At 40.6% G+C, this 15,032-nt stretch overlaps 1 protein-coding gene across 1 annotated transcript in view; it reads right to left on the minus strand.

Moving 5' to 3' along the window:
• Positions 1 to 15,032, minus strand: part of LOC124111924 (regulator of telomere elongation helicase 1-like) — a 177,053-nt gene that overhangs the window by 19,674 nt on the left and 142,347 nt on the right. The window contains exons 28-30 of the mRNA XM_048399831.1: positions 4,259 to 4,318; positions 2,254 to 2,343; positions 106 to 250 (exon numbers count right to left, since the gene is read on the minus strand). Coding sequence (XP_048255788.1) covers positions 106 to 250; positions 2,254 to 2,343; positions 4,259 to 4,318 — 295 coding nt within the window. The remainder of the gene's footprint in view (positions 1 to 105; positions 251 to 2,253; positions 2,344 to 4,258; positions 4,319 to 15,032) is intronic.

Genomic DNA, 15,032 nt, shown 5'->3' on the forward strand with positions numbered 1-15,032 from the left:
GTATGTACTGAGTTGAGTTCTGTATGTATGTTCTTTACAGAATGGAGGTGTAATAAACTGGATATGTGACCGATGGCTGAATATAAATTTATATATCTCACTCACTGCGGAAGAGGTGATAGTTGTCTGTCTTGTCGGTGAAGAAGTCGGCCAGGACTGTGGTGACTTTAGTCAAGTCCTCGGTCTTGCGGTATTCAAGCAGAGCACGAGAGAACACTTTGTACGATTCAGCTGTGAGCACTTTCTTTACCTAAAACATTACCCATAAGAAAGGTCTTGAAAGTGAAGTAACTCTCCCTTATTGGCATACATGCATAGTAATCATTCTCAAAGCAGACAGGACAGTTTAAGCTATATGATGCATCCTGATGCACTGTTTGAACAATACGATGTGCTGATGGTGACATTGTTTCTAACGTCACAGAATGATGATATTAAGTCAAAAGAACAATAGGTTCACATCAGTTTGATGTGTTAAGGTTTCTTCATTTCCATATCTTAAAATGACAATAAATATATATATCAGTAAAATGAAGTTAAAGGGGTCCAACAGGAAAGTTACAGAGAACACTTGGGGATCTGGCTGACAACAAATACAGTGTCCGTCCACCCTGTGTGGCTACGAAGGCTGTGCTCCATCTCCTCCTTGAGTTCACTAAAAAGACCTCGAGCATGCCTGACCCAACACCATCACACTGCCACCTCCCCATCACTCCATTCCATGACACAGCAGTCTACATAATACTCACTGTGTCATCACCAAATACCGACACAGCAATCAGCATCAGACAGATGGGCTGTTATCAGTGAACAGGATTTGCTGGCACTGCATATGCCCGCCAGTGCTGATAATAACATGGAGTCGACACTGTCTGTGATGTGATGTAGGGATTGGACCTGCATAAGGATGGTGTGATCAGTGTCCTGCAGCCTCTACGTGGCGATGTGCAGTCATTTCCGACACTTGTCCTATGTCCTTGGAGAGTCCTTGATGTCTGTGGTGCTGCTGGTAGCAGTCTCTGAGATGACGGACAGCGTTGTATTGGTCCTGAACAGGGGAGGTAACTTGTCTGGTTCTATGCTGACTCTTCCTACGATGCTGAAACTATTCCGGAGGAAGTTTCCAAAGCCTAACAACTATACGGTCAGGATATACTCCAGGAATTATACAACCTTATCCATGCGTTACAGCCTACCAACAAGGAAGAACAGCCTGCATAACCCTTGAACTCTACCATCAGCCTGGCTTTGAGGATACAAAAACTTCCAGCTGATTATCAAGTTCCTCCTAAGCGAAGACATGTGACATCCGGGCGTGACTCCTTTTGTGCCCCAGCCTGGAAAGGCAGATCAGCACGTCCCAAGGATAATTACACCAAGAGTGAGTAGTCCTTCCAACAGCATGGCAGAGGTAGGGGTTGAGGCTAAAGTTCAGCATATTTCTCCAAATCGATTGCAGACTAATTCAACACAAAGCAAACCCGGGACCAGTCGGGGTTCATCTGATGAAGTATGCTGCCAGCTGCCACAAAGATGGCCATACACATCTATTAGACAAAGGCGTCATAAGTGCAATAAATGAGTCATACACCACCAAAGGATTCTACTCATCAATTTTCCTTGTTCCGAAGTTAAATACATCGCACATGTGCATGATAATTGGCATAAACGTACTCAACAAGGACTGTGTAGTGTGTTCTCCCAAGTTCCAAATGGAGTCTGTCAAGAAGCTGAGGAACTCCCTCCGACAAGGAGACTGGATGATAAGTCATTAACCCAAGTTGGCAACATTATGTATGACTTGCAGTCAACAGGCAGAGGTTCAAGTCAACATATCGCTTGCTCCATTTTGTATAAATGTAAGAATACTACTCTATTAAAGGGAATTGTCCCTCCCACCTGCCCAACATATGTGCTTCCTAGTCGATGAGGGTTATTGGATGAAAAAGTGACATTTTCCTGCCTCCCGTATGCGCAGTTGCATTAGTGAGGAGGATAGAGTTTGCCTCACAACTATTAGAAATGTTGGCAGTGAAGAGGCTGTCTGTTGAAAAATCTACGGGATTTTACAGAGTGATTACAGCAAAAATAGGAACTATGATGTACTAAAGGTAAGGTATTCAAAAGAATTGTGTACTTCACACATTGGTACCCATGTGGGGAAGATTAGGCAACCCGACTGCACCCAGAGTAACAAAAAAAACAGCCATGACAGCTAAAGAAACTGTAGCTCTGTCTGGAGTAGGTACAGACCTGTGTGATGTAGTCCTCTGCCTTGCTCAGATGGCCTGCTGTGGAAGGCTGGCTTGGTTGGAGTGTCAAGCTGGAAGACTCTCCTGGCTTCTACAATGAGGAACTTCCACTGAGTGGGCTTCACCCTGTCTTAGTTCACACACCATAGCAACAAAGTGAATTCATCCCTATGTTCCTACTAAGTCCTTGGCCCCCTTCACATCAAGGAAACAAAGTGGAGACTTATTCTGTGCTGAGCATATTCATCCCTGGGGACCTACTCTGACCTGACTCCCACACAACACAACAAAGTCTATTCATCGCTAGGGACCTACTCTAGCTTCGAACCCATCCCACCCCACATCATGACAACAAAGTGCATCTAGAGTCCCGGGGACCTACTCTGTCCTGGACACACACACACACACCCTCATTATAGCAACAAAGTGCATCTTGAGTCCTGGGGACCTACTCTGTCCTGGAAATACACACACACACCCACATTATGGCAACAAAGTGCATCTTGAGTCCTGGGGACCTACTCTGTCCTGGACATACACACACACACCCTCATTATAGCAACAAAGTGCATCTTGAGTCCTGGGGACCTACTCTGTCCTGGACATACACACACACACACACACATTATGGCAACAAAGTGCATCTCAAGTCCTGGGGACCTACTCTGTCTTGGACACACACACACACACACATTATAGCAACAAGGTGCATCTTGAGTCCTGGGGACCTACTCTGTCCTGGACATACACACACACACCCTCATTATAGCAACAAAGTGCATCTTGAGTCCTGGGGACCTACTCTGTCCTGGACATACACATACACACACACACATTATAGCAACAAGGTGCATCTTGAGTCCTGGGGACCTACTCTGTCCTGGACATACACACACAACCAAATTATGGCAACAAAGTGCATCTAGAGTCCTGGGGACCTATTTTGTCCTGGACATACACACACAACCAAATTATGGCAACAAAGTGCATCTACAGTCCTTGGGACCTACTCTGTCCTGGACACACACCCACACACACCCACATCATGGCAACAAAGTTCATCTTGAGCCCTGGGGACCTACTCTGTCCTTTGAAATACACACACAACCACATCATGGAAACAAAGTGTATCTACAGTACTGAGGACCTACTCTGTCCTGGACACACACAAACACACACACACACATCATGGCAACAAAGTGCATCTAGAGTCCTGGGGACCTACTCTCCTGGACATACACACACACAATGACATCATGGCAACAAAGTGCATCCAGAGTCCTGGGGACCTACTCTGTCCTTGACATACACACACACAACCACATCATGGCAACAAAGTGCATCTAGAGTCCTGGGGACCTACTCTGTCCTGGACTTATACACACACACAACCACATAATGGCAACAAAGTGTATCTACCGTCCTGGGGACCTACTCTGTCCTGGACACACAGACACAGACACATACACACACCATGGCAACAAAGTGCATCTAGTGTCCTGGGGACCTACTCTGTCCTAGACATACACACACACAACCACATCATGGCAACAAAGTGTATCTACAGTCCTTGGGACCTACTCTGTACTGGACATACACACACACACACACATCCTCAAGCTCCTTGCCAGCATATGACACCTTTGTTACACTCTCGGTCTGAGGTCTTGCTGCACAATGACTTATACCACACTACTGTTGTACATACACTTTAGTATTAAAATTATTTCTTTTTGTAGAGTATTTCTTTGTTTTAGTGGGGCGTTTCTTTATTGTTATTATTTTTAAATATGGCAGAAAAATTGCCACGATTTACATTAGCCCATCCCCAAGTAACCTGGGGGTAGTGGGGCATTTAGTCTTGAAAGTAAGACTTGATGGTAGAGAGGTAAGTCCCTGGACAGACAAACAAAACACATACAACTTTCAATATGTTAATACGACATAAACTCTTCATATATATATATACACTAACAACATAGGAAACCACCACAATTTCTGGTTACCTTGATCACAATCTTGCGTTTTTTTGCAGGGTTCTGCCTGACAGGCTGATGTGATGAAACCTGCGGAAACAGAAAAGATCACATTATCCCAGACTGCACCACAACAGACTCATACAATGAGACATGGACGGCCTCAGCGATGCTTCCATTGATTTCCAATGATGACTTCTCCAATATTACCCCTATAACTGGGATATCAACCCCAAATTGTGACAATCTGGAATAGCCAAGATATGTTATCATTATTAGCATGTCCGGTTCCGTATGGATGAAACTAAATAATCTTTTATTTTTGGTTACCAAAGCTTCTCAAAATCTTCAACATGTCCTATCACAAGCTACAACAAGTGCTGTGATGTCACATGTACAAGTGCTGTGATGTCACACATACGAGTGCTGTGGTGCTGTGATGTCACACGTACAAGTGCTGTGGTGTCACATATACATGTGCTGTGGTGTCACACGTACAAGTGCTGTGATGTCACACGTACAAGTGCTGTGATGTCACACGTACAAGTGCTGTGGTGTCACATGTAGTAGTATAGGTAATAGGGGTTCTGGACCACTTCCACTGCAGCCGGATTTATATACCTATACTGCTACTTCAGGTGGCATTTTTTATGCAAAATGATTATGCGATTCAATGATAGTCATGAGATTAAGCTAAATTGGGTCTAGCTCACCAATACCTGGGGCCAATCATTGCTTTAGATGAGCCTAAATGGTAATAAAAATATTCTTCATTATTTTTATCAATAAAGCGATATTCAACATTTTTATTAAGTTCTTCGTTCATTTTACTAGGAGACCAGACTATATAACTACACTCTTCTTGTAAATTGATAAGAAACAATTGATAACCGTATTTGGTTGGTTTGACATCACTGATATAATAAAAACCTTGTGGTAATTCTCTCCATTTAATAGCTTTTTCGATCTCCATTATTATATATATGTATGTAAGCATTTGTCTAAATGTAATCTAACGATAGTAAGCAATCTATTTTTAATCTCCAACCAGTTCTTTGGTTTTGGCACGGAATAATTGACGCGCCTGTTGCCTCCCCTGTTCTATGAACTTTTTTTTCTCATCCTCGCTAATACCACTGGTCTTACGAGATTTTGATCGAATCTCCTGCTTCATTTCATTGTATTTGGTGAGTTCTGACAGCACTAAACGAAACTCATCCTCGGATATCTTACAATCGACCATTGCTGTCGAAATATGATCCTCAATGCTGTTCAACTTTGCTTCGGCGAGTATCCGAATACTATCGTGTTTTAATGCTTTCTTTTGCAACCTACGAGAAATGAATTTTATCGCTATTCCTGCCAGTCCCGAGACTCCAGCGGCTATTTCCATACCGAGCACGATAGGCACGGCGATTATAGTTGATAGTAAACCGACACCCACTACACCGAGTCCCATGCCAGCTGCTACAAGCGCGGTGTCAACATTCACGGCTCTGCGATACTTTTTATACAATCCAAGTTTTAACTCCCTATCCTTCTCTATTCGATGTTTTATGTCGCTTATTTGATGTAATCGAAATCCATCAACAGTTTCCATCTTTTCAATTGCTTCATCGAGCGCTGGATATAAACTCATAGTGTATATTACGATCATATAATAGTCTTTAATTGGTCTTGCTTAAATGTTTTGAGAGTATACATCAATCTTATCAAATGTATATTATACGGCAAGAATATCTTAGTAAGAGAAATACTACCACTTTTAATAATTTGGACCCCCTCGAGGGTTGCAACGAGCGATGCTCCGATATGAATAATACTGCAACGTCGACGCTTGTGTTTCTTGAGCCATATAATTGATAGACCTGGTAATATTTCGAAGGCATCTTCCGGTACATCTCCGAACAAGACTTCAATAATAAGCGTGGAAATATTAGGTATTGCACTCAAGTTCTGTTTAATATCTTCGAATTCAGTAACCAAATTTAAAGTAACATTTTTTAAGGCCGGACGACTATATAACATATGGCCTGGGTTTTCTGGCAGGGGGGTGACTAACACACTTTTTCGTTTTGACGGGATATAAGCCGCGAGTACGATGCCACTATTTATTATCTTAGTTAAATTATATGCCTTACCCATCATCGCATAAGGTAGGGTAAAGACGATATTCAGTAGCCACTCGATGTTTGCGTCGACCATAGTCCATTTATTATCGTCGTTGCGAATAATATTGTACGAAGTGTTTTTAATGTGTCTACTAACGTCGACATCGCTTAAATCTTCTAGATTACCAGTGAATGTAACTTCTTTCCGCTTGTATACATTATCGTGTAAGTGTAAAGCGTATAACTTACCATTGGTACCGGGTTTACCGAATCCTTCTGTGTCTCCGAGATCGGAAAGCGCAATTGTATTACATTGTCTGAGCGTTCCAGGGCCTGATGCATCAACCATTATTTTTAATATGGAGTGTTACACTTAAGTATCCTATATGTACCGGTTGGTGTTTTACATCTAATACAGAAATTTTGAGGTCTGAAATAATACCCCGCTTTAATTTTTTATATTGTAATGACGAGAAAGATTCTGTTCTACCGCTATTATATTTTTCATTTTTCACTGGAATAGATCTGAGCAGAGTTGAAGGACTTTCTAATTGAATATTATCCGTCGTGCTTATTTGATCAAGATGGATACACAACTCTTTATAGGGAACTAAATCGGACAATGTCTCTCAATCAAATGTTGACCTGAATATTGCTAAAATTCCGCGTGTAAATCCAAGTGTAGCTGATAAGTTCCCTACAATCCGTACACCTTTTTCTCCAGTGTCGAATTTCAACATCCCATTCGACTCATCTTGTGTTAGACTAATTCCATTAGGCTTAAAAATTTCATCATTGAGTGAGCATACGCTGTAATACCCATCAGGTATAATAATGAATTTTTCAATAATATTTCTTTCATCTAATATCCATATCTTATTATTACCTCTTGCAGCATTTATATTGGTCCACAGCGGGTAATACGTTACGTCACAGATAGCGACTTCGAGCTGACCATCCGAGTTATCGATAGCACGAAGCAGTTGAATAGACTGACCATTTGTTATTCCCGGGAGTGTAACATACATATTAAATATACAATGATACTATATCATAACTTAAATCAATCGATTATAGTAACTGCCTCTGGTGCTGAGTTTGCCGTTAAATTCCACGATATCTTTGAAAAATACAGTTTCACGGCAACTAACGATACAATGGTGGACGATTGGTTTAACCGTCCGATGCAATTTTGGCAGAATCAGTTAAACTTTGCCGTATGGTGTGCCACAACGGGATGTGGCGTATCTGTTAATGCCCCAGGATTTAAACTATATAAGTCTGTTATATTATTTCATGTGTACTATCAGATTAGACGTATACTTAAAGAAACTAGTGCTCCATTACCGCTGGATCCAGCATGGAATCACGCAAATAATCATTATAATAAGAGGGCCTTCGAACATATTTGTAATGAATTTAATGTTTCTACGAGTAAAGATTGGCGCATCAAAGGACCTAGCCATGGTCTAGGTATTCCGTACAATGGACAAAGAACTATTAAAGATAAAAGCGATTATTTAATTAAAGAGGGTGTGATCCCTTCAGGCTTTGCTCTCTCGAGTAAACAGTTTAGAGCAGATCGTATGAACTTTGAGAGTGGCATTCCTTATATTATAACAAAGTTTGTGCATCCAAACGATACAACAGACGCTTGGAATGAATTTCTTAATGATAAAACGGAAAATAATTTTACTAACCCAGGATGTGAAAGAGTTAATGAATCGATAAGAACTTATGTATGGGCAATTCTCGGTGCACAATCGCAAACACGAACGTCCATTATCGGTACTGGGACGGCGTTCGATGCGCAAAAACAGTTTGTCGCAAACGTGGAGGACGCCATTAATTCACCAGTTGACATACCATCGTCTATAAAGCGTTTTCAAGATGTATTACAGTACGCTCAATCCAAAGTTGACTTCGTTTATGCGCCGGGATTATACATGTCTCCGAGTATTATGGAACTTAAGATCGGTCAAGTGATAGGTTATAATAATAAAATTGTTATCGCTACCGATAAACAAAAACCAGGTATAAATTCAAATATTAACGCAAACAATCACGGGCGAAAAGGGAATAGTCAAGCCGCAAACACCAACAATCGCTCAAACATCTACTAACGCAAAAACGCAAGTGCCACCGCATATTGAGGCTAAAAATCAACAACATATCGATGAAAAAACAGCGCTTGTAGTGGGTGGAGTCGCGGCTGGTTTACTCATGATTTGGTAAGCGAACTGATTTGGATAAATAGTTCTTAGCGGATATGTACAACAGCCCTGCAATTGCTACGATCAACACCCACAAGTTTTGACTAAGCCAAGTGGTGGTCTTAGCTAATAAATTCAATAGCCAGGAAACAACACTCTCTATTATACCGGGAAGTGCGGCCGCGGCTTTCTCAGCGAGCTTTCCCAGGGCTGAACCTAATGCTTTTAAATGCTTTTTTATCCACTCTTTTATACCATCCGACGTAGGCGGTGATCCACCACCACCTGTACCGCTGGTTAACGCGAGAGTCAAAGTTGATATAATAAATCCCAACGCGGTTAAAATACTGGCAATTGTTATCCCCTGTTCTCTGAACAATGTTTTAATTTTATCGGCCAGTGTAGTGTCATCGTTGAGGACTTGATCGATAGTTTCTCGAATTCGACTGATTTCCGAACGAAGTGCCTCTCTATTACTGGAAGCTGCTTCGAGGCGGGCCGATCTTTCGTCTTCTAAGTTACGCAATCTTTCCGCTACGCGGCGTCTACTGAACTCATCGCCCGCCTGTTCAAGTTTTGTTTTCTCGTAATCTATATGCTTGTCGATTTCAGATATCTTGGCCATATTATTCATGAGTTCTCCCCGCATTGTTCGCATTGCCTTGTCAAGACCTCGTAATTCCCTAATACTAAACTCCGAGGATGGTACCTGTAACGTGGAATTATCGTAATAGGTATCTAAGATTTCTCCGAGTCCGTTCGAGGCCACCATCGAGGAAGCTTCCAAATTATCTGTGTTACTGAGTTCTTCCCGCACAGCCCTAAGAACCTTAGTAGTCTTAGTAGTCTAATTTATCACGAACAGTGCTGATACCATGTTTACCGGCTATCGTAGACAAGGCTAGGGGCTTACGAGTACGAGAATGCATAAGATCAATATCCGGAGCGCCACGCAGTCGCAATATTCCTTTACTATCTATCTCAAACTTTGAATAGTCACGACCAATAGGGGTATCTTTAAAGGTATCGTAATAATCATCAACGGCTGGTTTCAAAAGTTCATCATTTACGGTTGGGTTCAAAAGTTCATCGTTAAGATTCATAAAGCTGGTTTCATCAGTATCTTCGATTGGATTCTAGTTATCAAAGTCATCAAAGGTTTCCAGATCAAAATCAGTCATTTTTATATTAAACATGTTTTCAATATAACAATGTCTTCGCAATACGGACACAAGTTAAACCCACAACGTAGACTTCGAGATCCATTAGGGGTCAAAGCAATTTGTCAGTCTGTAACTATAACTAATAACCCGAGTACCATCGATCAGAATCAAACGCTTCTGGTTCGCTTTCCTAATCTCGGCGCACACGATGTGTTAGTTCCGGGAACTGTCCGACTAGCATTTACAATTATTTTGACTTCTTCCGACGTTAACAGGGAGCCTGTTCAGAACATAGGTCGTGCTATCGTTAAGAAAATCGTGATTAAAATTAGCGGTAATGAGGTTTTGAGTATCGACGATAGCGATGTATACTATGGTTACATGGATCTCTGGAGAACGGATAAAGAGCGGGAAAACTTACAGTACCAAGGTATTTGTAATCGGAACACATTGAAACTGCGCGTGGGCGCTGAAAATGGTGTTGATACCAACAAAGAAGATAAGGCCGTTGCCGACGCATTAGGTAACCGATTCTACATTCCCCTAGACTTTGAATTACTAGATTCCCACATGCCCTTTTATCAAGCATCCCTAGGCGATAGGTTAGAATACGAACTCACTTTTAATGACTACGGTAGAGTAATCAGAGCTGGTGAAGATACTAGCTATTCCATTGACAATATCTCGCTGAAGTACGATATGATAACGGATCCAGAATTAGCCAGACAAATTCGTAACCATTATAACGGAAGTTTAGCCATTTTGTACGATCGCGTGCTGCGACACCGAAAGATCACGAGGGACAAAAAAGATACGATGTGGAATATCAATCTAAACGTCCCCACGAGGTCGTTGAAGGGTATTTTAATGTTGTTCGAGGACCCCTCCGATGCGTTTAAAAGAAATACCGAGAAGTTCTACAATCCCAAGATTACAAAAGTAGAATTGACTATCGAGGGCGTTCCTAATCAACTATATAGCCAAGGAATGCAAGCGTATCACCAGTGGGATGAGATTAAAAAACTTCCTTCTATAAAACGTTCCACGGAACTTAATGCGGTCGTGAAAGATCTGTCTCTCGGGAGTGTATCGATGGGTGAATACCTCACCACGAAGTACGCGCTATGGCTCGACATGCGAACAACGGACGATGACCAACTACACAGCAGTGGGAGAAGAATAGAAAATGCTAGCGAGGGTGTCACTATACAGATAACGAAGCTCCAGGAAACGGGTGGTAAATTAAACATATATTTGTACGTGATTATGGATGCGCAACTTAATATACAGAATGGACGATTCGTGCAAGCAATCTATTAATAATCTTTTACCTAAGGATTCGCACTGCGCTATCATATGCGGGCAAACGGGCTGTGGAAAAACAGCTTTTATTCTAGATATTTTACAAAGTCATTATCGGGACGTTTTCGATCATATTATTATTCTGTGCCCGACTATAAGCGTTAATAAAACATACCTATCCAGAGATTGGGTAATGAATGACGACGGGGTACACAGAGTCGAACCGGGCGATCGTTTACAAGACTGCCTCTGAGTATGTCACGAAAGATACAAAGGAGAATCAACCCTTTTCGTAATAGACGATTGCAGCGCGAGTAAAGAACTCACCAAAAAGAAAGATATGCTTTCGTATTTAGCATTCTCCGGTCGGCATACTCAGCATAGCGTTTGGGTACTTACTCAAAAATACAACTCTGTCCTGAAAGATCTCAGAGAGCAGACCAAATGGGTAGCACTCTTTCATTGCAAAGATCGAGATTCATTCGAGGAATGTTTACGCGAAAATGATGTTATTTATACCAAGCTCGAAACAAGATAAAGTCAGAAAACTGTTAGCGGCAACGAAGCACTGTAAACTCGTATTAAAAACCGATCAACCAGCTGCTTATGCAATTGCTTAGCAAAATGTAGCAAAATATAGCAAAATGTAGCAAAATGTAGCAAATTGAACATTAGCGGTTAATATTACATAAAATGTGGTTCGAAATCATCATTCTTTCGCAACAGTTCATTATTACGGGTTGTATTGGATATGTCATATTATATTATGTTAGACTTAAATATCTCCTTAGGTATTACATTATGGAATGCGATGAACTCATTGAACAAATGCTCAAAGAATCTGAGCCTGATCAACATGTAGATAAATCTTTAGATAAATCTTTAGATAAATCTTTAGATAAACATAGAGAAAGACTCGCGGCTTTGGTAGCCAGTGGAAAATGTTCCCAATATTTGGGGGAAAATTATACCATCGAAAAAATTGATAACATGACCGACGAAGAAATAAAAAAACTGTACGCGGGTTACGAGTCTAGACTGGGAGCTACCATGACTAAAACGATAGGGTCGGCTATGTTACAACTATACACAGTTGTAGCTAGTACATTTCTCCCTATCCCGGCAGAACATCGCATGTATTTATGCGAATCTCTAGAGAAAGACCCATTCATCAAACACGCTATAAGTGCAGTGAGCTGTGAGTTTTATCATACATACGGAATGTTTTTAGCTCCGTTCACCACAGCTTTAATATCGGCTAGGTATTGTCAATTTAAACATACGTGCCCACTTAATAAGAATGGAGACTCAACAGGTGACACCACAACAGATTGTGAACGAGGAAATAACTGCACAACCACAACAGATTGCGGAACAACGAGTAAATGAGGAACCACCACCAGTGAATGAGAAAATACAACATGTGAATGCACCACATGTGAATGAGAAAATACTAAAACCCAGAGTGACAAGGAATCCTTTGAAAATAGCAGCTGGGAGAAATGGAGGACTGGCGCGCAAAGCGAAATTAATAAATAATTCAAATATTGATCCGATTAAAACATGGGCACTAGTAGGAGTTGTTGCTATAGCAGCTGTATGGTAGTTTTATAAGACCGGAGAAGAGAAAACGTCACCCCCGATGCAACAACAAGTTCAATTAGAGGTTAGCCCTCATATAATGCTATAAGAAGCATGACTACTCCAGCTACAGACGGTAAAATGTTGGTAAACGCAACGTATCATTCAGCGGTGGAAACCGGCTTGGCCATTGGCTATGCCCGTATAGCTAAAATGATTACTAAAGCCACACCTCCCAAGCTAGATTTTAATAGTTTTGACATCGGTATGATGGTTCTGGATATTGGATTAGCAATGGCAACAAAGGATATGCTCATCAAACAAGGGCTTATCCCGGAAGACATAATGAAGTAATTAAACATTTGAATATATTATATTCATATAAACCATGGCAACAATTGCGATGATGGTCGGTGGAGCTATTGTTAATGCTCTAGCTTTTTCGGGGAGTAATTTTTTATTTTCTAGTATGAGGGAATCAAACGCTAAAGAAGTTGAAGAGGAGCGTAAACGACATAACGAAGCAATGGAACAACTCCAAGCAGCCCAGTCACAATATACACAGCAGAGAATGAAGAGATTAGACTTTATTCATGAAAAACTGCTTAAGGAAGGACATTCAATTCAAACGTTTAAGGATGTCGAATCTGCCATGCACGAATACTTCCTCGTTTATGGGAAAAAACTCGACCCAATACTGAGACCAACAATGAGTCAGTTTTATACACCATCAGAGGAACAAAAGAACCGCGAGGTAAAATTTTTCATGTTGGGGTTATCTGCTCTATTGATTTTCAGCTATACAATAGCTACGCATAAATAACCAGAGTGACAGCTGTGGCTACGCATAAACCATGACCTAGTTAGGTAATGTATAAATAGCCTAATCAATATCTCACCAGTGTAGATGTGATTTGCATTTAGACAAATGATATGATAGATGTATAACCATGAATAATTGCATATTTACACTCATGGGTACGACGACTCTATGTAACCGACGCTGTGTTGAAATTTACTGCGGCATACACAATTATTACATCAGGCGCGGAAACATAAACTATACGTGTTCTGTATGCGGGATAGGGGTCAAAGGTCGTTATTGTTTATGTAAGGAACACGGTGCTGATAGGGTCAGGAACCAGATTATTTATTCTAGGAAGAGAGATTACATCAATGAGAGGAATAGGTTGGGGAGAATACCTATTTAGATATATGAAAACAACCAATTAGACATTTGTCTCATTTTGCATATACCATTCAACCACAACGTTTTTTGTCAGAGAGTTGAAGGCTATGGCAAAGCAAAGTGGCCTACGTGGATATTCTCAAATAGGAAAAGCTGAATTGATTACCTTACTCGGTTTGGAATACAACAAACCCCAGACTGTTAGGGAACTCAAAGCTCGAGCGAGAAACAGTGGGCTGAGAGGTTATTCTCGAATGAGAAGAGCTGAATTGATCGCTTTACTAGATAATAATGATGATGAACATAATGATAATAATGTTGATATTGATAATGATGTTGATAATAATCAACAAGAATTAATATTTGTACCCACATCCTCCGACGTTGGTTAATATCTAAGAGGTTGGAAGATGGATATTAATTCCAACATGGATGTTAACAATATTAAGCCCATCACATCAAGTAAAATTATCGAGGAGTTAGATGATTTACATAGTATAAAATACCAGCTTACGATTAAAATGTTATTGAGTAAAAGTAACACAGACAATAGCACCGAATATACCGAACCATATTTCTGTAGCAATCAAGAAGATATAACCGAATCCGATACTATAAACGCATCATCAGATACATCAAAGGAAACTTTAGAACGTTGGACTAATAGAGGTTCGGGTTGGGGTGTGGATAAAATCGATAGTTTATATTTAGATATAGCAAATTATATGCCCTTCAAAGGTGGTTCTTATGTAGATTTACCCCTGTATTATATTAATCCAATGACTCTTTAAGAATGGTGATAAGATCTGCATTGTTCCCCGTAGACAAGCATCCGGATAGACCTTCTAGCTATCCCCAAAACGATGGACTCAACTTGGATGGTATAGATGAACCTACACCAATATCACAAATTGATAAGGTGGAAAAGCAAAATAATTTAGCTATAAATGTTTTCGGACATTCTAAAAGAATTGTTGTACACAGGATAAGCTCCGCTCCGGAACATATCCCCAGAATCAATTCATTTCTGATCGAAAAAGATGGAAAATATCATTATACGTGGATAAAGAGTTTAAACATGCTATTATACGATCAAACAAAATATAAGGGAAAGAAATATTTCTGCGAAAGATGCCTACATGGGTACAGCAGACAAGATCTATAAAGAAGACTGTAGAGGTGTTGGACAGACTGCTATCAGGATCGATATGCCTAAAGATGGAAAAAATATATTAAAATTTGAAC

This window comes from Haliotis rufescens, unplaced genomic scaffold (assembly GCF_023055435.1).
Source record: "Haliotis rufescens isolate VD_foot unplaced genomic scaffold, xgHalRufe1.0.p SCAF_2, whole genome shotgun sequence".
NCBI lineage: Eukaryota > Metazoa > Mollusca > Gastropoda > Lepetellida > Haliotidae > Haliotis > Haliotis rufescens.